Raw genomic sequence first — 25,198 nt, 5'->3', positions numbered from 1 at the left:
TTGACGCATATGATGCGGAGGGGGCAAACCTTTGTAAGCTGCCGGGCTTCTTTGCTGATGAAGGGTTGCATGACACAGCAGCTCAGCCCTTGTTGTACTGTGGGCTTAATGTTCAGTGTAAGGTTTTTTAAAAATTTCATCCATTAATTTATTCAATAAATCTCCCTTACTACCTCATGAGAAGATAATTAGAATATAAAAAATAAAAATAGTCTGCTGCCACCTACTGATAAGGATGGATGTCACTGTTAGTCAGCTGATGACAGGAAGAAAGCTTAGATACTCTACAATGGCATGCTTTTTTTTTTTTTTTTTTTTTTGCAAAGATAAAATTGGGTGATTCCCAGTGGCACACAAGACAAGGTCTCATGGCACACTGGTTTGAATGATTCCTCAATGAAAAAGGGACTACACAAAGGCAAATTTCTTTGCCGGGTTTTTACTTTTCTTGTCATATTCTATACAGAAAATGAAATTCATGATTAAATTATGTTTAACTATCAGTTCAGGAATCACTTAATAGCATTAAAATGGTATCAAACATCGTTAAGTGGGTTGCATTTCATGATCCATACACTTTTCAAAAACTTGATTTCTATTAGCGGAACAAGTAAATGACTCCACTTGTGGTCAAGTGATCCCAAGATCCACCTCCCTTCACAATAATTCATATACTAGCGTACACACGTATGAGGATGTCGGTTGTAAAGCTGCTATACAGGTCATGTCTTCAAGTTTGCCTCAACCGTTAAAAATGATTCATTATTCTTCGTCTTCCTCTGACGACTCCTCAGCCTCCTTCAGCCACTGGATGAACTTTTGAAGCTGTAGGAACAGTCAAGAAAAAGCAAAGTTGCATGTTTCAAATCAGGGGTGTTAAAAATATGACTTGTGGGCAGGTTCAGGTCAGCCTACAGATGTAATCCGGCCCGCAAGACAACACTGAGAGCAGTACGAGAAAAAAAAATGAGGAGCATTACGTCAAAAAGTGATCCGCAGTTGAAAGTGCTGACACTAAACCACTAGACCACCAGTGATATGGATGGCAGCCATAAAGGCTTTTGATTTATCTTATTGTTCACACTATTTCCACTTACTGTGCCAGAAACGAATGTTAGAGAATGGCAAAAACGGAAAGTCGTCTGAAAGATCCGAACGCAAAATTCGATCCATCACCAGATACACGAAATAGTTTTTTACCTGTTCATGCTTTTGCACGTACATTTACATCTTTCAACATGACGTTCTGTCTTCTCTATTCTATACCATTCGCTTCTGGAACCATGAGTAAATATAGCATGATAAGGAGACGAAATCGGATGCCTTTTAATGTTTCATCTGAATTACTAGTGATCAGTTTTCAGCTAACTCACGCCACAACTTGGGTTGTATTCCTGCTGCATACAATGTTTTGCGATTTTTGTCAATAACTGATTAATCATAGCACTAATACAGTATATACCATAAGTGTATAGACTGTAAATAGAAGGAGGCCAAGAGGAAGGCCGCGATTGACGTGGATGGATGGTGTTATGAGCACTGCAGGAAAGAGGTCTAAATATAGTGGAAGCTAGAGCTCTTGTTGGTGATAGGAATGAGTTGAGAGGTGTTATGAAAGGATAGTGGGATGTTTGGACGCGTTCTAAGGGATGGGCAGGGCACCTGTATGATGCAGCAGGGGTAAACCAGTGAAAGCTTTTGGGCCCTGCTGTTGAACAGAAGAGTGTGTTGTGTCACCAGGACCTGGGTGACATGGCCACTTTCTAGTGTCCCGTTTCATCTGGAGGGGCGAAAGCATGACCAACTTGGGTTGTTTGGGCGTTTGGGTTGGCCATGGTAAAAAATGTTGTGTTTTTTGCTACGTTATTTGTCATTTATTTTGTTTTGGTGTGTGTTTGTCTTGCTGTCGGTCACCCCTTCAAGGGATATGACCAGGGTAGATAGACAGATAGTATAGAATGTGAAACTGTTATACACAAAAACTACAGCAGCTCTTATTGTAGTTTTTATCCAATGTGCCTTATAGTCTAGTGCACCTTGCATATGAAAAATAAATCACAAAATAGTATTTTTTGAGGGTGTGCCTTATAGTGCAGCAAATACAGTACTATAGCTCCCCTCCTTGTTGAAATTGAGCAAGAACATGCACAATGTTCCACCTGTTTGAAGCCAAGCGCAGTAAATATGACGTGGTCACCTACCCCTTGATTCTTCCGGAGCTGTCTGCTTTCGTCAGACGTGACGTTGTGTGAAAACCAGCGTAAAATCGTCTCTTCCTCCAGGATCTCCAGTTGGTACATGGTCATGAGAATCTGCAACAATGGAAATTTGGCATCTCAGATGTAAGCCGATGACGCCCTTGTTACGAAAATACACCCCGCCCAAATTTCACACCACCCACACGCCTGTTCAAGATACAGACACTGTGGATTCAGAGTATTTCATTAATGGTGTGTTTGATGAAATCGGACCCATTTTGGTTTCTTAATAAGAACTTATAATAAAAGATCCATCAAATGCCCCGCCTTGAGGTTCGCTGATGTCACAGGGTCGCTTTTAAAAGCAGGCAGCAAGCAGCTAGCTCTTTTTCCAGGGACCCAGGACCACAAAGTACCCATGCGCCCCACAACCTCAAAACGACTCAAGACGCTCATGCGACGTGCATGAAAGAAGTCTCAAAGAAAAAATCCTGTCCCACGTGCCTCGCTCCCTTGACCGAAGCAACCCGAGGCAACTACATTTCCTTCTCTCTCCAAATGAGAGCGCCAGCGGACGACCAAATCCACTAGGTTTCTTTCCTGGTAGTTCAAATTACTTGAAACAACCAAAAAAACAAATTTGGTCTGACACTTCAATCTGCTGATTACTTTCACAAGCTATTTTCACTCTCCACAATATATGCCCCACTTTTTCAAATACTCCAGAAAAACTCTCATTATATTTTTATCTTGTCAAAATGTTTTGTTTATTGACTTTAGTTTGAAAACATTTAGTTGTGAGTTTTTTTTAAGTTCGAATTAGTAATTCATCGTCAAATTAATGAACTGCGAATGAATAAATACTGTAGATGTGAAGCTCCTTCAACAACTTTTAGGAGACTGATCGTTAATAAAACTTGGTTTGGAGGCAAGGTTGGTTGGCAATCGTTGCCAAACTCATTGAACCGTTTTCTGGTTTTTGAATTTTTCCTTCCCCGCATGAGGGTTTTAGATCAGGGGATGGTGTAATGATGGTCTGTGGCCTAGAATAGTCAGCAGCCCTTTGAGACTCCTTGTGATCAAGGGCTATACAAATAAACATGACTTGACTTGACTAATATTTTTGTTGACCTTTGGCGTCCTCTTCTGGGTAATCTGAGGTAACTGCAATTGGTACTCATCTTAAAATGTTTTACTTCTAAAGACAAGATAAAAACGCTATACTGATTAATGCCAACTTTGTGTAACTTGGTCATGCAAGTGATCCTTGCCTTGCACATGGCAGGCCAGTGACTGGCATGGTCCAGAAAGTGCTCCTCAAAGGCAGACAAGCAGTCTAGTTGGTCTTGCGATCTCTTCGCGTAATTTTTAAACACAGGTGCCCATTTCTCAAAAAGCTGACAGAAGAGAAAAACACATTATTTCATGAGGTTTGCAGTAACAATTTATCACAAAAAGGGAGGAGCCTTAATTCTGTGCGTCTAACCGGCAGCAGGCCAGCGACATATTGAGAGGCTGTGAGTTGGGGGTCATGATCCTGGAACGGCAGATCCAGCAGCACTCCGGTAAGAATCTGCATGACTTCCTTTAGAGTGATGTTGTAAGCATACCTGAAACACATGGAAGGCTGAGTCACACTTGTTGGCGGGTGAATACTTTGACTGGAATTGACCGCTTACTTGAGCGAGTTGATCTCAAGCACGAGATGGTCGCAGTTGATGTTCTCCTCCAAGCCTCTTTGCAGTGTGCCCAGAACCTCCTTCTGAAACACTGGAGGGGGGTTTACATACATCCAGTTGAGGTGTAATAGGAACACTCTGTAATGTTTGACGACCAAATGTCACTGTATTTTGTAGTGCAACCTAAGGAAGAACACAGACTACTGAGGTTACCATTTTGTCTCAGGAACTGTGGGTAGGATTTGTCTGATGAGCTATAATTGATTGCCTTTTCCTATGTTATCTACCTCTCAAGTGATCTACTGCAGTGGTCGGCAACCTTTTCTGTACCACAGCCACATTTAATGTCTGGCAATATTCACTAACATTAGTAATAACAATAATATTGAAAACAAGAATTATAAGCCTGAATTCACTATGTTATTAGACCACTAGGGATATAGATGACACGAGAAAAGGCATTCGATTTGATCTCATAATCAAAATATTTTTACTCACAGTACCACGTTGTCTCGCCTTTTTACAATGAAGGCTCTAATGGTTGAACAATCGTTATGCAAAGTTGTATTGCTTGGTTTTCCACCCATATTAGTTTTTTTATGAGTCACATCATTACTTTGATGATTACATGATTCATTTAATTGTTATAAATCATATTTATCCACACATTTTCATGAAGTATTTACTTGCTGGATATATAATTTTACATCAGTGTACTCTCTCACCAATGGACAGCCCTTTGAGACTCTTTGTGATTAGGGGCTATACAAATAAACATGACTTGACTTTTGGCCAGAACATAATGGAGCATTATGGGAAAGAGTTCAGTCAAAACATTAATGTACAACTGGCAATGTGAATAAGTGTAATGAGATAAAACCAACTACCTTTTGATTTGACATTTACATCCCATTGTAGCTAGGATTTGGTGCTCTCACAATTACTATCTGTGTTTAATTCCTGCTGCATCCATTGCTGGGCAAACGTAGGCTGAGATATTTCAGCCTACAAACGTAGGCTGAGATATTTGACAACTGATACATTATTGCTTAAATACAGTGATATACACCGTAAAACTTTGGTGTAACGTGCACATGAACTTAGATTTATTCTTTGGCTTTGTTCTTACTTCAATCACTGGTCTACTGGTAAGGATTTGGCACTCTCATCACTGCAATCCGGGTTCGATTCCTCTTGCATCCAATGTCTTGCAAAATGGTGTCAGCAATATTTTCCGACTGATTGCTTAGAGTACGGTAATATACTACTGTAAAACCTCTTGTATAACACGCACCCAAACTTTGAGTTCCTCAACCAAAGAAGTGCTTGTTAGACGGTATAAGCAAAAAGTGAGTGACTTTTGTTTCTTTCTATGCGGCCCCTACCAAAGTGCTGGTACGCGGCCGAGTGGTTGCCGAACACTTGTCTACAGCACGTCCCGACTCATTTCTTGGCCTTCGCTTTTTTTTTTGTCAGAGCCAAACACACCTCTCCAAGCTAAGGCTCTTTGAGCGATTGGTCCAAGTCACTTGTTTTACTGCAGTATGTGAATCCGCAAATACTGCTAAAATTTCAAGGACGATTTTATTACCATAATGAACCCAGGAAAAGTGGAGCTACTGGTTTTCATCTTGCTGTCCTTTAGTGTGCTCCTAAATGACGTTATTGAGGTTTTGAATAACAACTTGGCTTACCTTTGGCATCATCCATCTCGGGTGATGGAATCACCAGATCGTCGGGACCATCAGGCTCACTGTCATCGCTCTCACTCTCAAGATCAGCGTTTAACGTCAAACCTATTTGAGACAGTGACGTCATTTCATGCACCTGAAAGATGCCTACCGTATTTATTCTTGTATAGAGCGCACCTCTCATTTTTTTTTCGAAATGGTAATAAAAAATGTATTTTTCACTTTTTCTTAGTTGAAACAGGATTGGACATTGGTCACAGCAGTGAGCGCAATGAATTCTAACCACTGGACCACCAGTGGAACGTATAACATACGGAAAGGCAGTAGATTTGATCTTATTTACACACTATTTTCCGTCACGGTACCAGGAAAAAATGTTAATTTTGTTAAGCGTTTTACATGTTACTAGGACAATAGATTCTATTCTATTTGATTCTAAGCATTGTAACATTTTAACATGTGAAAATGCACAATGGAATTAATAATCGTCTCGGGTACAGTGAATTAGGATAGTGTGGTAATGAGATAAAACCTTATGTACGTCATCTAGATCACTGGTGGTCCAGTGAATAGAGGTCAGAGCTCTTACCACCGCGACCTGGGTTTGAATCCCGACTACTAATGTTTTGCGATACAACAACAGTGTACGCGCACTCAAACTTTGACTTCTTTTTTAGATTTAAAAAACGTGAGTTATAAAGTAAACCAAGAAAAGAACTTCCTTGTGAGCCTACCCCAGAGACAATGCGACATCTCTTCATCGTCTGTCTCGTCCGCACTGCTGGTTTTCCAGACGTAGCCTTTACCTTCTGTCCCGACCTCGGCGGGGTTAAATGCTGAAAATGAGTCAAATTATACCTTACTTCTATGAGAGTGGGAGTTTTATCTTTTTAAAAAGGACAAACCTTTCTGCTTGATTTTGTCCTTGCGCTGCCCCACCGTGTCATCGTCGCTGAGGAATTCATCGTCGTCTTCTTCTTCATCTGCTGGATAATGCATGGACACCACTGTGCCCTCGGGCACACATATGTTAGGTCCAATTACTACCTAAAAGAAATACATTACCATCAACATTATAATGTTACTAGGTTGACAACAATGTAATTTCAAAACGTTTTCTTAATACTATTGTTACGATGCACTAACAACATAGGCCAGTCTCCAAGAATTACGCTGTTGTTAGGTTTAAGTCCCCAACATTTTTAATAAAACGCTCTGAAATAAAAGAAGACATAGAGAATCGGTCATTGAGAATTGGTTATTTTATTTTTATCATTATAATGAGAGCGGCGGAGACCGGGCTGTTACAAATCTCCTCCTCACTCTGAAGAAATCTCCAAACCCTCCCTTCTAATTATTAAGGTTCTTGGTGAAAAACAACTTGAGTTATGGCATGCACAGGTCAGGGTGCACCCACTGGAATGTGAAACAGACTGAACAAAAAACAACTCATGGCCTTGAAGAACAGCTTACGGCTGAAAACTATACAAAAAGGGCTGAGAACACTTATAACATATTAATGTCAACTGTAGGATAAATATATGTATATAATTCCAACAGCTGTAAATATTTTTGCCCGTTTGTCCTGGCATTATTTTTCTTGTATTTTACGGTGTACTACCGCATTTATGCAACGGTTGATCAAACAGAGGTCACGGCAGTGAGAGCTTGCTGAATGCTGGCCACTATACCACCAGTGATATAGAGAATACAAGAAAAGGCATTATATTTGATCTCCGTATCACTTTATTCTTACTCACAGTACCAGAAACAAATGTTAGAGAATAGAAAAAAGAAAAAGTGATCCTGAAATATATAAACGCAAAGTTCGATTCATCATCAGATACACCAAAGAGTTGTTTCCCTTTTTATGTTTTTCCATTCATTTATATATTGCAAGACGACTTTCTGTTTGCTCCATTCTCTAACATTTGTTTCTGACAGCGTGAATAAAAATATGTGATGATGAAATAAAAGTGAATATCATCTGTATCACTGGTGGTCCAGTGATTAAGTGTTGCCGCTCTCACTGCCGCGACCCGGATTTGATGCCCGTTAAAAACAAAGCTTCGCGATTATGGAGAAGCAATGTTTTTCGGTTGAATAATCATTGCACAAACACGATACTTTTGTAACGCGCATTACTGTGCGCATTTCCAATCTTATCGGCTGTATTTTCTGGTATACGAGGAATACTTTCACATTTCTGGCCAATGTGGGGATTCAAGGTGCACCCTTTAATCTGGAAAATACAGTAATCACCATTTCGGTTTCAAACCGTTTGACAGTGCTAGATATTCACAACTCAGGATGGTCTATAGGTCTTACATTGTACGCCAAGACGCACTGTTTATTAAGCTTGACACCTTCCTTGACTTCAACGTTGTCACACACCACAGAATGACTGATTGCCACATTGTCACCAATCTCAACGTTGTTCCAGATGTAGGCGTGGTCCAGAATGACATTGTCCCCTGAGACACAAAAAGCTTTCAAACTTAATTATGTGTCACCTCCCTGTTGCCAATATCATCTTACCTTGAAAACTCACCTATGGTGCAGTTGTTACCAATGACACTGTTGGATATGTAACAGTTGGCCCCGACGCTTGTTTCACATGCAATAAGAACGTTTTCCTCCATCTGGCTGCCATGGCCGAGGGTGACCCCAGACCCACGGTAGACGTTGTGGCGTGAGTATGTGAAAGTCTGTCGTTCCTGGTCCGTGAAATTTGCCTCAGGGGTGAGAGGGTAGACCCAACGTCTCACCAAATCGGACGACACCGAATCGTACATGAGCAGGTTGGACACTCGGGCTCCGTAACCATCTCTGGTGACGTGCATGTGTATTTGATTCCCGAGGATCTGAAGGACAAAAAGACAAATGCTTGGATCTCTCGCATCAGAGACTAGGGCAGGGGTCTGGAGTTTGGCTCTCGGTCCAGTTGTGGCTCTTTTCAGAGTACATCTGTCTCTGAGACAAAATTAACTTTTTGTATAAAATGCATTTAGGCTGGGATTGCAGAAATGTCATTGTGATCTTTTCCTTGTCTATGTAAACTTTAAGAATTCTTATTCATTAATAAGTGTATAATAATGACAGACATTAAATCAGTAAGCTGTACAATAAAAGTTGCTGACCACTGATAGAACTTTCCAATTGTTTTTTTATCATTGAACGATATCTGCAGTCAAGCTGTTATATTGAAAGCAGTAAACAGCTTATGGTGTATTTTTTTAAAAATAACCATGTTTTTTATTTATCAGTTATTTTAACAGAAGAAGGCAGTAGGCTGACCTTCTCAGACCAATAGGATGGAGGATAAAGTCATGGGAAAAGATCGGTATATTTTTGAAGGAAATGGCCAATCACCAATAACAGAAATTTAAAAAATGGGGGCGGATATATCGGTGCACCAACACCAGATCTGAGATTTGAAACGCAGATGTGAAATGAGTGTACAATCTTGTAACTAGAAGCCTCTAAATACCCTAGACTGCTTCTTTAGATAAATCGGTTGTTGTTACCTCTTCATTGACCAAAATGCCCCTGACAAAGTCATTCCTGGTTTGATAGTCAAAATTGTCGGTGAAGAGCTCTGCGACCTAAAATATGAGGGAAAAAATGCCGTTTGTCTTTATTAAAGAAAAAAAAACACACAAAATAAAAAAAAACTCGCCAATAGAATAGATCTTTGGAAGCATCCATACCTGCGGTGAGCAGATACTAATGTGGCAATCGAGGAGATCATGTCTGATTTCAAACTCATCACTTGCACTGTGGAATATATTCTGGTGAGACAGAAGTAATTTGGTCAATATATACATTATAGAATATTTAATAATACATAAATTATGAAGAGAATACACGTGATAATCTTAAATTTAAGATGGTCGTGATGCTGTTTTAGTTGAGAAAGTCACTAACCTACACTTGTTTTTAAGTGCCCTGCAACACGTAGAGCTGTTAACTATGGAATTTTCACGACCATAAGGTGGCTTGCGAAACTGTTTGGCCTTCTTGAGCTTTGTGACCTTTTGCCACATTTCAGACTTCAAACAAAGATATAAAACTAATTTCTTGCAAAGCATCAACAATCAGTGGAACACAATCATGAAGTGGAACACACTATATTGGATATTTAAAACGAAAAAGTGGGTGTGCAAAATTATTCAGCCCCTTTACTTTCAGTGCAAGCAAACTGTCCAGAAGTCCAGTGAGGATCTCTGAATGATTCAATGTTGAATCTAAATGACTAACAATTATAAATAGAATCCACCTGTGTGTAATCAAGTCTCTGTATGAATGCACCTGCACTACGATAGTTCAGAGGTCTGTTTAAAGTGCAGAGAATATCATGAAGAACGAGGAACACACCAGGCAAGTCGGAGATACTGTTGTGGAGAAGTCTAAAGCTGGATTTGGATACAAAAATATTTCCCAAGCTTTAAACATCCCAAGGAGCACTAACAATAACATTGCGATGGAAGGAGTATCAGACCACTGCAAATCTATCAAGATCGGGCCGTTCCCCTAAACTTTCAGCACATACAAGGAGAAAACTGATCAGAGATGCAGCCAAGAGGCCTATGATCACTCTGGATGAACTGCAGAGGTCTCTTTTCTCTTTAATCAGCAGAAAACCTTTAGTAGGAATGTAAGATCACAAAAATACGCTACATAACCAATGTTGCTATCTTGAATCCTTACGTGATCCCAAGCACGCTGTAAACACAACTTGAAGCCTTTCTGAAAATGGGGTCTGGTGTGCGGGGTACAGAGCTCTCTACCAATGGCGCTGATTGCCAATGATATTTTGCAAGCACGTCTGCGGCCACTGATGTTTGAGATTTCTTAAAAGCGAGCATCGTTTCCCAGGACCCGCACAGAATATGATGAAAGCGAACCTGGCACATCTGTTAGTACTCTACATTGTCATCGATACTTTAATAAATAAAGTTACATTTAGAATAGTCTTTATTGTCATTGACGTGGTGAACATTGTTTACAATGAGGTTAGACATGACATTCCAAGGTAAACGAGTAAAATACTTAAAAGAAAGCACCACCAAAGTCAGTTTTGCCCCCTCTTTTTTTAAATGCAAACACACGTATGATGTGTTGTTGTTGTTGTAGGACAGATGTAGTCAAGAACACCATCAGAGCATCAAATGATAAAATGTGGGCGCACGCAAATTGTATGTAAAGCACGCACCTTATTATTAGTTGTGCCTCGTGTGTAAAAGAGAAATGGCCCACGTAATCAAGAATATGACTTTTAGTATGGTGCGGCTTATGCTTGTAAAAATATAGAACCCTTTTGTACTATAATGCTGAATAAAGCTTTGTTTTGTTATGTGTGTTCAAAACTAAATTTTAGGATAGTTAAAGCAGTTTTAATGCACACTTGCGGACACTGTTTTACGTTATGTTTGTAAAAGAAATGACTTATTTTACAAAGTGCGTCTTATTATTTGGTGGTCATTTGTTTTCATTGCATTTTTCTCCCCAATTTTTACAAATGCCGAATAAAGGCATTGCACGCTCACTGCACAAAAAGAGCCCGGTCTGTCTTTAGCAAAACACACTACAACTGATTAATTTTCACATCCCTCACTTCGGGTATAGTGTGTAACTTGGAAGTGAAAATATTACTTACCATTGGGAAATGAAGTTTTTTTAAGCTTTGTGTCTTTTGGTAGTGTAAAACTCGCTGACTCTTGCTGTCCATGGCGACAATCACATCATCTTCCGCACAGCGAGACTTGTGGCCTGGTGAAGATTCCTTTAATAGCATCGTCATCACTGATATATTCTTGTCAATCTTTCGCCGCTGCCTGAAAAACAAATTCATTCAATAATTAGAAACACTAACATAATATCATTTAGTTAAATCATTTGGATATTCATATTTATTCAACAACAATAGGAAACACATAGTTCTCATGTTTTTCATTGAAGGTGTTTACTGGTTGATAAACAGTAGAGTGAATTCAGTTTTACACCTGAACCAATTCACGACACTAAACAAACTCAAGTGGGAGGTTTGACAAATGTAAAAATGTTACCTTAATTGTTGTACTGGTCTGAAATGAATAAAAAGGAAATACATAATAAAAGTTTTAGCAGTGCATGGGCATTAAGAAGAGACTACACAAAATCAAACCACTAGGCTAGGCCTACTAAAGCTGAGAGTATATCCATTACTGCCCTTTAGCAGACCAAAGGAGTATTTGGTTCGCATTTATTTTAAAATCTGAAATTTTGATACAAATGACCCAGAGACTTATTATTTTTTGACATAATAAGAAATTTATGGCGTGCCAGATTTAATCATACAATGGGCTGGGTTCCGGCACGCAGGCTGTATGATTCACATGGCTGGTCTAATGTATTCTATCTTAAACACTTGTCATAAAAGCAATTTAGCAACACATGCTGACAATCTAGCTTCAGTTTAAAAGTAGATCTTTACTTACATTTATGTTATGGTCTTACCTGTGCTCTAACAGTGCCTGGCTGATGTCTATATTAGACACCACATCTCCATAGACTAGCAAAAAGTCTGAGCGAACAAGAGACTTTGCATCAACATCCCTGAGCACATCTCCCAAAGATCTGTACAGGTCTGAAGTGATGATGTGAACCGTGTTAGGGGAAGTCGATCGACACCATTTAGACTTCCTAAAAGAGATAAAAAAAAATCACAATCGCAATTATCACAGTCCACATTTCTCAGATCAAAATGCTGGTGTTCATTAAATGCCTCTTACTGCAAGTGCTCCTTTATCTTGGGTGCCATCGAACAACAAAACACAAATGTTTCCTGGACCCCAGTAGAAGTGAGGAACTCCACTGTGTAGTCGATCATAGCAACATTACCCAAAGGCAGCAACGCCTGTCATCAAAGTTTGAAAGTTTGGATCAGACAGCCCGCTAACATAAGGATGGTTAGTGTTATCGAACAAGAAGGAAAGTTGATGGAGAATTTCAAAACTGGGTATTAAAGAGAGTAAATATTTTTCACAACTGAATTAGAATGCACACGTCATGTTAGCTTTGGAATCATTATTAGCTGCTGGTATCATTCAAGCATGTTAGCTCAGCATGGTTGCTTACCCGCGGCTGATCTTTGGTGATAGGAAAAAACTTTCGGTTGAAGCTGTCAGCGACCAAAATGGCCTGCAGCTGGGGTTCTTCTTCATCTTGCTCACATCCACCCTTTCGACCAGAAATTCTTTGTTTGCCTCCTTTACTGGCCATGTTTGAGCTATTCGCGGATGGAAAAGGAAACAACTACGGCATCCGGGAGTGCTGTGTCGTTCGCGAGCAAAACGGCTCTGTAAGCTGGCTCTTAGAAGTGATCCACGGAAGTCGGCTCCATTCGAGGCGTTTTTTTTTGTCTTGGTCGATATGCTATTTTGCATAGATTCCGTGTTGTTGACTTTAAATTTGTTGAGTATATAAAAGTTTAAAACTGTTCTGAATTTTACAAGAAAGTTTGATCACATTATCCCAATTTTAGCTAACCTGCATTGGCTCCCTGTTAGCTTAAGATGTGGTTTTAAGGTTCTGTTGGGATTATACAAAATCATGCATGGACTTGCTCCCTCATATCTTTCAGATTAAATTTCCCCCTTTGCTCTGAAAATGCTGGTCTACTAATGATCCCAAGAGCCAAGTAGAGATCCGCCGTTTCGAGAGTGTCTCCATTCGGCCCCCGGTGCTGTGGAATGCTCTGCCCACTGAGATTCGATCTGCAACCCCAGTGGAACTGTTTAAATCTAGGCTTAAAACACACTTCTATTCTATACATTATGAATGACCTATATTTCTGTTGACAATATCTGTGTATTGAGTGTTATTGCAACATCTGTTGCAGCCTGGTCTTCCTGGAAGGGGGATTACCTCATGTGCGGTGGTTTCTTCATTTTCCTCATGTTGAGGTTTTTGAGTTTTTCCTTGCCCTCATGTAGGTTTTAGATTAGGGGATGGCATAAATAGTCTGTGGTTTGCAATAATCTGTGGTCTGTGCAGCCCTTAGAGACTCCTTGTGATTAAGGGCGTCACAAATAAACATGACTCGACTTGACTAAGTATCTCTTTTGTACTTATATGTTGCTTAGTATTAAAAGGTTCTTAGTGTAAACGAGTTTACTGTATAGTTAAAAAAATAATACTGTAATAATTTAGTAGGATAATAAATTATTTTTTTAAATCATGGATTCATTTTTGTGCATATTGTTATTAATGGCAATATACAGATTAAAGAGACCGTATTTAAGAGAGTCTTATTTATCTGTTCTTCTTGCTTTTTTTTGCATTTCATTTTATTTTTTTCTTCTTTGTCTTCCCAAACTTTTTACTTCTTTTTCATGCGGTTTCTCCCTTCCCTTGTTATTTTTTAGCTTTTCACTTCTTTTTTTTCCTTGCTTTTTATCTCCTTCCTTTATAACTTTTTTGTAGCTTTTTTTTCTTCTGTAGTTTCTCATTTCCCTTTTTCATATTTCTTTTCTTTTTCTTCTTAGCTTTTTATTTGTTTTCTTGCTTTTTTCCCTTTTTTATTGTTTTTCTCTCTTTTACTCTTTTCCTAGCCTTTTAAATCTTCTTTTGCTTTTATTGTTTGGCTCCCTGTTAGCCTAAGATGCCATTTTAAGGTTCTCCTATTACTATACAAAATCATACATGGACTTGCTCCCTCATATCTTTCAGATCTGATTTCCCCCTATGTCCCGGCCCGAAGCCTTCGTTCTGAGAGCGCCGGTCTTCTGGTGATCCCAAGAGCCAAGAAGTGTTCCGCTGGTTCGAGAGCGTTCTCCATCCGGGCACCGGTGTTGTGGAATGCTCTTCCCCCTGAGATCCGATCTGCTGCCTCAGTGGACATGTTTAAGTCTAAGCTTAAAACTCACTTCTACTCTATAGCATATGAATAACCTAAACTTTTTATATGTAATAACTTGTGAAGCCCTCTGAGACTATTTGTGATTAAGGGCTAAACAAATAAAAACGACTTGACTTGACTTCAGTTATTGCTTTTTTCATAGCTGTCTTTTCTTCTTCTTTTTAGCATTATTTCCGCCCCTTTCAAAGTCATTATCTGCACAATGTTGCGTAGAAATTGCTTATCTGTGGATCAAAGCGACCAAAACAATCGTTTGCGAGCCGCCTTCTAAGAAAGCCGAGCCAAAAAAGCCGGTTCTCTAAAATATAGACGGGATTCCCACCACTAAGTACTACGGTAGCCACAGTAGGGCAAATTGCTCCTAAAAAGTTGTATATCTACTGTACTTATACAGTGTGTAGATTAAGCCTAAACTACCGCCACCTACTGTACAAGAATTGTAATGGAACGACACGGCTAGAAGGAGAACACACACACACACACACACACACACACACACACACACACACACACACACACACGCTAAAGAACTGTAAAGCTTGTTTTACTTTCTGTGTGGCCTGGTACCAGCTCATCATATGAAGAAACAAATTGATTTTTAAAGTTAGTTCAGTCAACAGTCTATTTCCCCCTCTAGATCAATACACTTGAGTTTAAGTAGTGTATTTAGTATGTATTAAGGTCCCTGGTTTGAGACCGGGTGGAAACATGTTGGAATGGAGAGGGATGGGTGCCACAAGGCTGTACTTGCCCAAGACACTCCACAGGTAATGCTGCCGCTACGACTTGAGTGGTAAAATAATCCAACCACTAACCACTCACATATAAATCTACAAGTTTAAATCTGGAGAAAACCAATAACACAATTTCTACCCTTTATGTGATGAACTGATGTGACCCGAGCTCATGATGTGAACTACCGCGTCATTTCATTTTAGACCATATTTGAACCAGACAATGCAAAATGTTGTTTCAAGAAATATTGAAACAAGGGTCGCCAAACTTTTAAAAGATATCGTGCTCTTACAATGTTGTGACCATGTTACTAATATGTTACTAAAGGGTTGTAGTTATCAGAAGAGGAATTGAAATAGGATAAATTAAGTTAGGTGTCAAAATTCCAAGAAAATCACAATGACTGGTGAGCTATTTTCAGAACGGGGTACTCAGATGTTCAAGAGGTGACATAGTACCCACAGGACCACATTGGTGACCCCTGCACTATGTACATTGTTACCATCAATATATAAAAAAGAGAAACACACAATACGTGGTTTAAACATTTTAATTTTCTCAAGCCACGAAATCAATATTCAAAATCTCTATTTTTGGCAGACAATCGAGTGTGAAGAAAAACTGTGGAAACGAGCCCGACTCCCAGAAAAAAAAAAACCATCCAACTCTTGTCGACAATTTAGACAAGAACCTTCATTGAATTTTCTCCGAAAGATCAACTGTTTTCCAGAAATTTTCTTCATCAAGCTGGCCTGGAAACAAAAAATTACGAGTGTACAAGTTTTGTTATTTTCACGCTGTGCTGCAACACTGAGTTGTAACGATGAGTTTTTGATGTCCAGGAAGCTGGAATTCCCTCAGGCCCAAACTGAAAAAAAACAAAAATGACAGAAATAGATTGTAAATTCCATATTTTTCCGACCATTAGCCCCTAATTGGCCAGAATTTCGAAGTGCGCCTAGCCCGGTGCGCCTTATATACCGTAGAATACAGTGGATAAGATTGGAAATGTAAACGGTATTTATAGGTGTGTGTTCGGAATAGCCCAAGTCGTGGCGGTGAGGGCGGCAACGCTTTACCAGTAGATCACTAGTGGGTCAGATGACACGCTCAAAGGTATAAGAGCTTGTCTCATTATCACACTATCTTTACTCATGGGCCAGAAACACTGATTTGCATAGTACATAGTACAAGTTTAACAGTCCCTCCACTTCACCTGTGCCTAAATATTGTTGCGAAAAACAGAAACAGAAAGCCTTTCCTAAAAATACTATACAAGCTCTTTTACCTTTGCATACATATTAAAGCGAGAGGTTATTGACGCACAAGTGGTGAGGAAGTGGAGAAACAGTTTAACCTATAATAATGCACTATGCAAATTAGTGTTTCTGGCACTGTGAGTAAAAATAGTGTGATAATTACAAAGCCAAGAATAGTTCCACAGGTTTGAGAGCCTTCTCCATCCGGGCACCGGGGCTGTGAAATGCTCTTCCCCCTGAGATTCGATCTGAAACCTCAGTGGAAATGTTTAAATCCAAGCTTAAAACACACTTCTCCTCTAAAGCATATTATTAACCTATATTTTTTTGTTGACAATATCTGTGTATTATTTGTTATTGTAACATCCATCGAGCCTGGTCATCCTGAAAAGGGGATTACCACATGTGCGGTCCCTTCTCAAGGTTCCTTCATTTTCCTCATGTTGAGGTTTTGGAGTTTTTCCCTTGCTCTCATGTTGGTTTCAAATCAGGGGATGGTCTGTAATAATAGTCTGTGCAATAACCTGTGTAGCCCCTTGAGACTCTTTGTGATTAAGGGCTATACAAATAAAAATGACTTGACCTTTTTGTATTTCATCTGGTGGTCTAGTGGTAAATGTCAGTACCCTCAGTGCCGCGATCTAGCTACGTTTCCTGCTGTAAACAATGTTTACCGATTCAACCAGCGATATACAGGACTGTCTCAGAAAATTAGAATATTGTGATAAAGTTCTTTATTTTCTGTAATGCAATTAAAAAAACAAAAATGTCATACATTCTGGATTCATTACACATCAACTGAACTATTTCAAGCCTTTTATTTTAATATTGCTGAATTTGGCTTACAGCTTAAGAAAACTCAAAAATCCTATCTCAAAATATTAGAATATCATGAAAAAGTATACAAGTAGGCTATTCAACTAATCACCTGAATCATCTAATTAACTCGAAACACCTTGCGAGGGTTTCCTGAGCCTTAAAAACACTCAGCTTGGTTCAGTTAACTAAATCACAAGTATGGGGAAGACTGCTGATCTGACTGCTGTCCAGAGGACCATCATTGATACCCTCCATCAGGAGGGTAAGACACAAAAAGAAATTTCTCAAAGAGCAGGCTGTTCACAGAGTGCAGTTTCAAAGCATATCCACAAAAAGTCTGTTGGAAGGGCAAAAATGTGGCCGGAAACGCTGCACAACCAAGAGAGATGACCGCAGTCTTAACAAAATTGTGAACAAGAGCCGCTTCCAGAATTTGGGGGAGCTTCAAAGACAGTGGTCTGAAGCTGGAGTCCAGGTATCAAAAGCCACAGTTCACAGACGTGTCCGGGAAATGGGCTACAATAGCCGTATTCCCATGGTCAAGCCACTTCTGAACTCAAGACAACGGAAGAAGCGTCTGACTTGGGCTATGGAGAAGAAGCACTGGCTAGTTGCAGAGTGGTCCAAAGTCCTCTTTTCAGACGAAAGCAAGTTTTGCATTTCATTTGGAAGTCAAGGCGCCAGAGTCTGGAGAAAGGCTGGAGAGGAGCAAAATCCAAGTTGCTTGAAATCCAGTGTGAAGTTCCCACAGTCAGCAATGGTTTGGAGAGCCATGTCAGCTGCTGGTGTTGGTCCACTGTGTTTCATCAAGTCCAGAGTAAATGCAACTGTGTACCAAGAGATTTTAGAGCACTACATGCTTCCATCTGCTGAAAAGCTCTATGGAGATGAGGATTTCATTTTCCAGCATGATCTCGCACCTGCCCACAGTGCCAAAACCACCAGTAACTGGTGCACTGACCATGGCATCACTGTCCTTGATTGGCCTGCTAATTCCCCTGACCTGAACCCCATCGAGAATTTGTGGGCATAGTTAAGAAGAAGATGAAAGACACCAGACCTACAAATGCAAATGAGCTGAAGATAGATAGATAGATAGATAGACAGATAGATAGATAGATACTTTGTTCATCCCCGAAGGGAAATTCACATTTCCAGCAGCATAGGCCGCTATCGAAGCATCCTGGGCACCAATAACACCTCAGCAATGCCACAGGCTGATTGCCTCCATGCCACGCCGGATTGATGCAGTAATCCGTGCAAAAGGATTCCCAACCAAGTACTGAGTGCATCAATGGACATTTTTAAATGTTTGATTTAGTTTTGCTGTTATAAAATTATTTTTTTACTTGGTCTGAGGAAGTATTCTAATATTTTGAGATAGGATTTTTGAGTTGTTTTCAGCTGTAAGCCAAAATCAGCAATATTCAAATAATAAAAGGCTTGAAATAGTTCAGTTGATGTGTAATGAATCCAGAATGAATGACATTTTTGTTTTTTTAATTGCATTACAGAAAATAAATAACTTTATCACAATATTCTAATTTTCTGAGACAGTCCTGTATATATAAACTAATTAATAATTGCACTATTACCTGTACATGCCGTGAGGGTATACAGAGCACTAAACCCGGTGGCTCTTGCATTAGTTGGTGCGCCTTATGAAAATATATGCCAAAAGACTATTTCTGGGGAGTACGCCTTATAGCAAAGAAATATGGTACTATCACTATCTTATTTGTGGCTATCAGTCACAACATGTTGTCATATATGTTTTGAAATATAGCCCAAATGTATATGCCGCAAGACCACAAAAAAAAAAGATTCGACCTTGCCGCTCCCATACTTTAGGAGTTGACGGAAAATTTCTAGTTTACATTTATAGATCATTACATTTATTCTTATGACATTATAGACAAATGGTTGGTAAATTGATACCAAATAACTAAATTGTCCTACCTGCGCACCAAGGCAAGCCCCAATGAAAGAGCCTCTGCTACAGGTGCATCCCCCGCGGCGCATGGTGTCCCGGACAGCCTGCTCATAGTTCTTGGCTGTAAGGACTCCATGCAGTGCCGCTTGGAACGCACCGGGCAAACCTGGAGGAGGAAAAGGTCCATCAGCATTGATCAGGGCCAAATTCAAGCCCTCTTGAAAAACTATGAATTTCTCTAGAACTGGTGTGGATCAATCCATAGCCCTATTGTTTGAGGTCATTGAGAGCTTCTTGTGTTTAGTCATTTCAGATTCAGATTCAGATTCAGATTCAGATCTACTTTATTGTCATTCTAGTACACGTGTATACAGAACGAAATGTCGATGGATCTGACTCCCACAGTTTCCCTCAGTGTCCTTCAGTGTACAGATATAAATAAAGCTGTATTGTGTTATTTACCATAGTGCCGATAGTGCAAGAAGAGACGCTAACCAGATGTGCAAGATGGGCAGTCAGGTTAACAAGTCAGGTAGCTGTATTGTGTTATTTACCATAGTGCCGATAGTGCAAGAAGAGACGCTAACCAGATGTGCAAGATGGGCAGTCAGGTTAACAAGTCAGGTACACAGTACCATTATATTGTAAACAATAACACTGTAAGTAATAACACTGTAAGTAACAATAGTACTACAAAGAGATCAAAGAGATCAAACCCAGCAGAAAAAGCTAATGTTGTGACTCATCCATTTGCAGAACTGTAATAATAAAAACCTCATCATCCAGTCCAGCGTGAATGTGGATCTTTGGTGGGACACGTACAACGCGGTTACATTGGTGCCGTGACCCGTGACTTCTATCAAGCTCTCCGAACCGAGGACTGTCCTACCTGCCACATCATTTCATGAAGCCATCAGCTCACAGTATTTAAAACTGCTATACAGTGACGTGTTACGCAGGCGATTTTGACTTATTTACATCTTTGAAACATGTTTACTCAGAGCACAAGTGACGTTTCTGAGGGTGTAGCTGATCAGATGACAAATATTATTCAGGAGATAGGACATAAATTGGCTGATAGCATATTCACAAATATACAGTCACGTAATATAGTAGCTCCTAACGCTGCTGCCACACAAGATGTAGCAAACAGATTGAGTCAGGTGGTTACGCAGAGAAAGGTTAAGGAACCGCCGTCATTTATTGGGGATGGCTCAGACTCAATAACAATACATGAGTGGGAAGATCTAAGGAGGACATTTATAAAAAGGAGTGATGTGAGACTTGCAGAGCAAGCAGAGGAAATCCTTATACATTTGAGAGGAAAAGCTAAAGATGTAGTTAGGTTTAGCATTAGAAACAGTAATATAGACGTCTATACCCGCCCTGACATGATTTATAGTCTTCTCAGGAAATACTTTAGCTGTACCAAGTACTCTGCTGCCCCTTTAGCTGACTTTTATTCAACTTTGCCCAAAAACCAGGAAGACCCCTATGACTACTGGCTGAGACTAAACAGAGCAGCTGACCTTGCCTCTGAGTGCTTGAGAGAGCAGGGCAAAACATTTGACAACCCTGAAATAGAGGTTACTCGCATGTTTATTAGGAACTGCCCATGCAAGGAACTGGCACTCACTTACAGATCAAAAACCATCGAAAAGTGGTCAGCATGTGAGGTACTAGAGGTCCTGAATGAATACCACGCTGAGAAGAGCTACAAAGCAAATTCCCTACAACAACCTGCGAATAGAGCGGAAATTGCAGTACACAAAGCTGAGGTGAACCATGGTCCAACCCTCGTGCACGAGCCACCTCAGACTTCGAGCCCACAGTATGTCTCTCTAACGGACGTTATTAGTATGTTGGAGAAAGTTCTGATACGTGTTACCTCGAACCAGTTTCAAGAGAGAGGGGGAGCTCCAACCAGGCGACCTGGAGCCAGAATAAATGGTTTCACTGCCAAGCCATGTATCATTTGCAAAGAAGTCGAACACAGTGCTCTCTCTCATTGCCGAGACAAAAACCTTTGCTTTCACTGCCATGCCCCAGGGCATTCTCGACGTGATTGTCCAGTGACGAAAGTTGTCCCGCTGCCTCAGGGAAACTAACTGATCTGCGCTTAGGGGAGAACAGTGCAGATCAACTGAGTATACCTCCCACCACTAATGTGAAGCCTGACATGCAAGATAATAAATCAATTTATGAGATGTATAGCAACAAGATACCTCCATCGAAGAAGCTGATCTTTCAGGGGTTTCAGAGAATAGCGGAGACTGACGAACTGTTTTACACACCTGTACTTGTGCAAGAAGGCCCCACTTTCAGAGCGCTGTTGGACAGTGGGTCGATGGCTTGTACAGTAAGTGAGGACACGGCTAAGTCCCTCCTGCAGCAATTCCCTGATATGATGAGTTACACGGCCGAGGATTATGTCATTGTAGGCTGCGGTGGACACCAAGTTTCTCCCAGAGATATGTACGACATTCACGTCACAGTTTACGGGTGCCAAATGATAATACCAGTAATGGTGGCGCCAGGCCAGACAGAACAGATGATCCTTGGCAGCAACGCCATCAAATATATTTTGACTCAATTGAAAAGTACTGATGGCTATTGGAGATTAGTTTCCACTCCTGACAACGGTCTGTCCGATAACCACAGTCAATTCCTGTCAATGCTTTCCAACACAGAGAGATGGAGAGGTGATTGCATTCCAGACAAGGTAGGGACAGTAAAGATCAAGAGTTGCGTGACGCTGAATCCACGGACCGAGTACGTTATTTGGGGCAAGTTACCTGAGTTGGCCGGGGCATCAGCGGGCAGCACAGTGGTCGTTGAGCCAACCCAATCTAAGGCTGCGCCCAGACAAGTCCTTGTCGGACGAGTTGTTACTCCACCCTCAGGGACTTTGCAACAGCCCAGCAACATTTATGAGGATGATGATGTCAATATTTGGTGATCAGAATTTCATGAGCCTATTATGTTACCTCGACGATCTGATGGTGTTTGCCCCCACAGAGGAAGTTGCACTCCAACGCCTGCAGATGGTGTTTACTCGCCTTAAGGAACACAACCTCAAGCTCGCACCCAAAAAGTGTTTTTTCCTCAGACGGACTGTGAAATTTCTTGGGCATGTCATCAGTGAGGATGGAATTCGGACTGACCCCGAGAAAGTGAGAGCGATAAATGACGTACAAGTCGCTGATCTAATGGAGTCGGATGGCAAGACGCCATGCCCTAGTAAAATCAGATCTTTTCTAGGCATGGTGATGTATTTCCAAAGCTTCATTGAAGCATGTTCTGCGAAGGCAAAACCTCTGTTCAGGCTCACATCTGAATCTGGTGACAAGCATAAGCGCAAGAAAGCCCGCAAGAAAGGTCAAGTGAAGCTGACGCCTGCAGATTGGTCCGATGCATGCCAGAACGCCTTTGAAACACTGAAGCACGACCTCGTGACAGGTGTCACTCTGGCCCACCCAGATTTTGATGCGCCGTTTATTCTGGCTGTCGACGCATCCTTTGATGGGATTGGAGCAGTCCTGTCACAGCTGCTTTCCTTCTTAATTATTTATTTTATGGGTTGGTGCGACTTGCGTATGTTTTCTTCCTTCTTTATGATGCATTCTTGACTGGTGCGACTTATACTCCGAAGCAACTTCTAGTCCGAAAAATACGGTACATTGATCCATGTAGGAGGTGCTGACACTGCTGATTACGCTGAGGCGTTGGAGAACTTCCAGGCTCAAACTCTCTCAGGGTTGTCGTCCTTGGCCAGTTTGCGTCGAGGGAACAGCCTGCGTTTTAAGCGGATCAGCTGTTCAGCGAAGAACGATACCACGGTGAAGGCCACCAGGGTCACCAGTACGCAGTGTGTCCAGAACTTCAACTTGTCTCGGTAGGCTCGCCATTCATGGAGCTCGTCCATGTGCAGGAAGCGGTTGCGGTACTCTCTGGGCAGCTCAAACTGAGACGGCAGCGGGAACATGGAGTCGTAAAAGTCTCTCAGCACGGCCTTGACGGTGGCGGCGTCCTTGTGGGCATGATCGATGTTGTCATTGAGACAGATGAACTTCCTGGGATTCTTCCTGATGTCGTCCAGCTGGCCCACTACATGCGACACATTGGTGCGGACCATTTTAAAGGCGATGTCCTCTTCGCCTTTAATCTCAAACTTGTACTTGTTCTGGTCCACAAAGGCTTTGCGAATGCGTTCCGCGATGGGCAGGCAATTCACGATGAGGCCTTTAGTGACTGGCGGCATGCTGTGGTCATAGTAGGCCTCCTGCGTGGGGTTCACCAGGTGGACCTGGCTCAGGTTTCTTGGGATTGTTTTGGAGCAGTTGATCAACATCTGCTCCAAACTTGTAAGGTCCTGAAGGCTAAGCGGCAGTTCGTGAATCCTGGTTGCGAGAGTCCTTATCTCGCGATCGGAGAGAACTCCGGAGTGGTCAGTGTCTACGTCGTCGAACACCTCGGATACATTGAGCTGCTGCTGAGTGCTCATCAAGAAGTAGAAGTAAGAGAACGCGAACTGCATGTCGTCCGAGTGGCGCACACGATGGCCAGACGTCATGTCAAAGTGTTCTGGGAATGTGTCTTGCAGCTCTTGCATGACGAGCCTGTCGATCATATGCGGCATGTGTGCGGGGACTTTGCGAGACGCAAAGCCAAACTGGCGGTTGAGCAGCTTGTTAACATGGCGCAGCGAGTCAGCAAACGTGTCCTGTAGTTTGCGTCTGCTTGCCCGGCTGTCTGTGGCGTACATCAACGCTGTTTGCAGGCGCTCTTCCTCCTCCAGCAGGTCTTTGAAGTACTTCCTTTTCTCCCACGGCATAAAGCCTCTGTCAGCAGGGACAAAATGCTGGAGCTTCCTCTCCACTGGGACAAAGTGAGGACGCTCTACTTGCCACTCTGAGTATTTCCCTTCGGTGATGTGGTTCAGGAGCTTGGAAGTTTTGGGTCTTTCCACAACATTATCAACTTTGATTCTGTCACGTCCTTCAAGGAACGAAGTTAGCATTTGAGCCTTGGTGAGGTTGAAACCCTTCAGTGTGATGTCTCCACTTAGGAGTTTCTCATCCAGCTTCTGAAGCTCTCTGCGTACCGAAGCCGGCAAAAGTGACACATTGAAATGGGGAACCTCTACAACGGACTCCAGTTCGCCAGGCTTTCTTCTCTGAATTTTGGGGCCTAGCTTGTACTCGGGTATATCTGAGAATAAGAAGGGCGCTTCTGTCGTCATGGGAGTTCTCTTGCTGGAACTCTCCCTGCTGACCTGAGTCCTGTTGGATTTCGGAAGTTGCCGTGTGTCCACGGCCACATTGAAGATCTTAGTAAACGATGTGCCATCCTGTCTTTGGAAGGTGACATTGTAATGGAGCAGGGTGGCGTTGTGGCCGACATGGAGCAAAAGGTGGATGGTCTTCCACTTGTTGGCCACAGATGTGTGACGTACTGCTAGGTTGTCACTCACGTGGGCTTCTGTGGCTCTGTGAGCCAGCCTGTCAAAGCTGAAGTAAGGTCGAATTTCTCCAATTGGGAGGATGTACAAAGTCTGGTTACTCATCAAGGTCACACGGTACAGTGCAAAAGTCAAATTAGCAGCCGTTTAGATTTTAGTTAACTATATGTTAGATTGACCATTTAACAGTTTGTTTGTTTGTTGCTAAGAGTGTATGTGTAGGCGGTAGGAGAGAGATTTGTCTCAAAAATATTTACACGCCGGGTTTTTTCAGATCCCCCAATATATCAGCATGTTTTTCCAGTCCTCAAACAGGTCTGAAATCTTCACGCACGTATTTTCAGGTCAACAAATATACCCGTAATTTACACATACAGTTTTTTATCTTGAGTGTGCATTTATCGAGACGTATGATTTTTAGATCTTGACCATTTAGCAAACCTGTTTAGTGGATTTAAAAAAGGGGTGTGTAAATATTTTTGAGACAAATCTCTCCCCATATAGATAGGTAAGAATTACGG

The 25,198-nt window shown here is 41.3% G+C and overlaps 2 protein-coding genes and 1 pseudogene across 2 annotated transcripts in view; all 3 read right to left on the bottom strand.

Annotated features, from left to right (window-relative positions):
- Nucleotides 1-423: 423 nt before the first annotated feature.
- Nucleotides 424-12,910, bottom strand: eif2b5 (eukaryotic translation initiation factor 2B, subunit 5 epsilon). Its single transcript, XM_088352365.1, has 16 exons — nt 12,688-12,910; nt 12,342-12,466; nt 12,067-12,252; nt 11,228-11,405; nt 9,279-9,359; nt 9,096-9,173; nt 8,120-8,432; nt 7,897-8,042; nt 6,474-6,615; nt 6,303-6,404; nt 5,572-5,673; nt 3,878-3,968; nt 3,685-3,808; nt 3,470-3,595; nt 2,202-2,312; nt 424-825 (listed from the first exon to the last, which is right to left on the bottom strand). Exons 1-16 carry the CDS (start codon nt 12,829-12,831, stop codon nt 763-765), a joined length of 2,112 nt encoding a protein of 703 aa, XP_088208491.1. The 5' UTR covers nt 12,832-12,910; the 3' UTR covers nt 424-762.
- A 2,829-nt stretch (nt 12,911-15,739) lies between these two features.
- Nucleotides 15,740-25,198, bottom strand: part of LOC148373370 (crystallin J1A-like) — a 19,158-nt gene continuing 9,699 nt past the window's right edge. Inside the window, exons 9-10 of the mRNA XM_088352249.1 lie at nt 19,243-19,382; nt 15,740-16,073 (exon numbers count right to left, since the gene is read on the bottom strand). Coding sequence (XP_088208375.1) covers nt 15,972-16,073; nt 19,243-19,382 — 242 coding nt within the window. The 3' untranslated portion in view covers nt 15,740-15,971. The remainder of the gene's footprint in view (nt 16,074-19,242; nt 19,383-25,198) is intronic.
- LOC148373371 (N-acetylglucosamine-1-phosphotransferase subunits alpha/beta pseudogene) lies at nt 22,789-24,794 on the bottom strand (annotated as a pseudogene).

Source organism: Urocampus carinirostris, chromosome 1 (assembly GCF_059441175.1).
Source record: "Urocampus carinirostris isolate Australia breed hairy pipefish chromosome 1, RoL_Ucar_1.0, whole genome shotgun sequence".
NCBI lineage: Eukaryota > Metazoa > Chordata > Actinopteri > Syngnathiformes > Syngnathidae > Urocampus > Urocampus carinirostris.
Note: the sequence above shows the minus strand (reverse complement) of the source record. Positions and strands in the feature narration are given on the sequence as shown.

What these genes read in the sequence shown, in the direction of transcription:
- eif2b5 (XM_088352365.1), bottom strand. Translation starts at nt 12,831, where the DNA reads ATGGCCAGTAAAGGAGGCAAACAAAGAATTTCTGGTCGAAAGGGTGGA. An exon ending in GCATTTTGGTCAATGAAGAG is followed by an intron (nt 8,433 to 9,095) that starts GTAACAACAACC and finishes TTTGTCCTTCAG; the next exon opens with ATCCTCGGGAATCAAATACA. An exon ending in GATGTCGCATTGTCTCTGGG is followed by an intron (nt 5,674 to 6,302) that starts GTAGGCTCACAA and finishes TGTCTCAAATAG; the next exon opens with GTTTGACGTTAAACGCTGAT.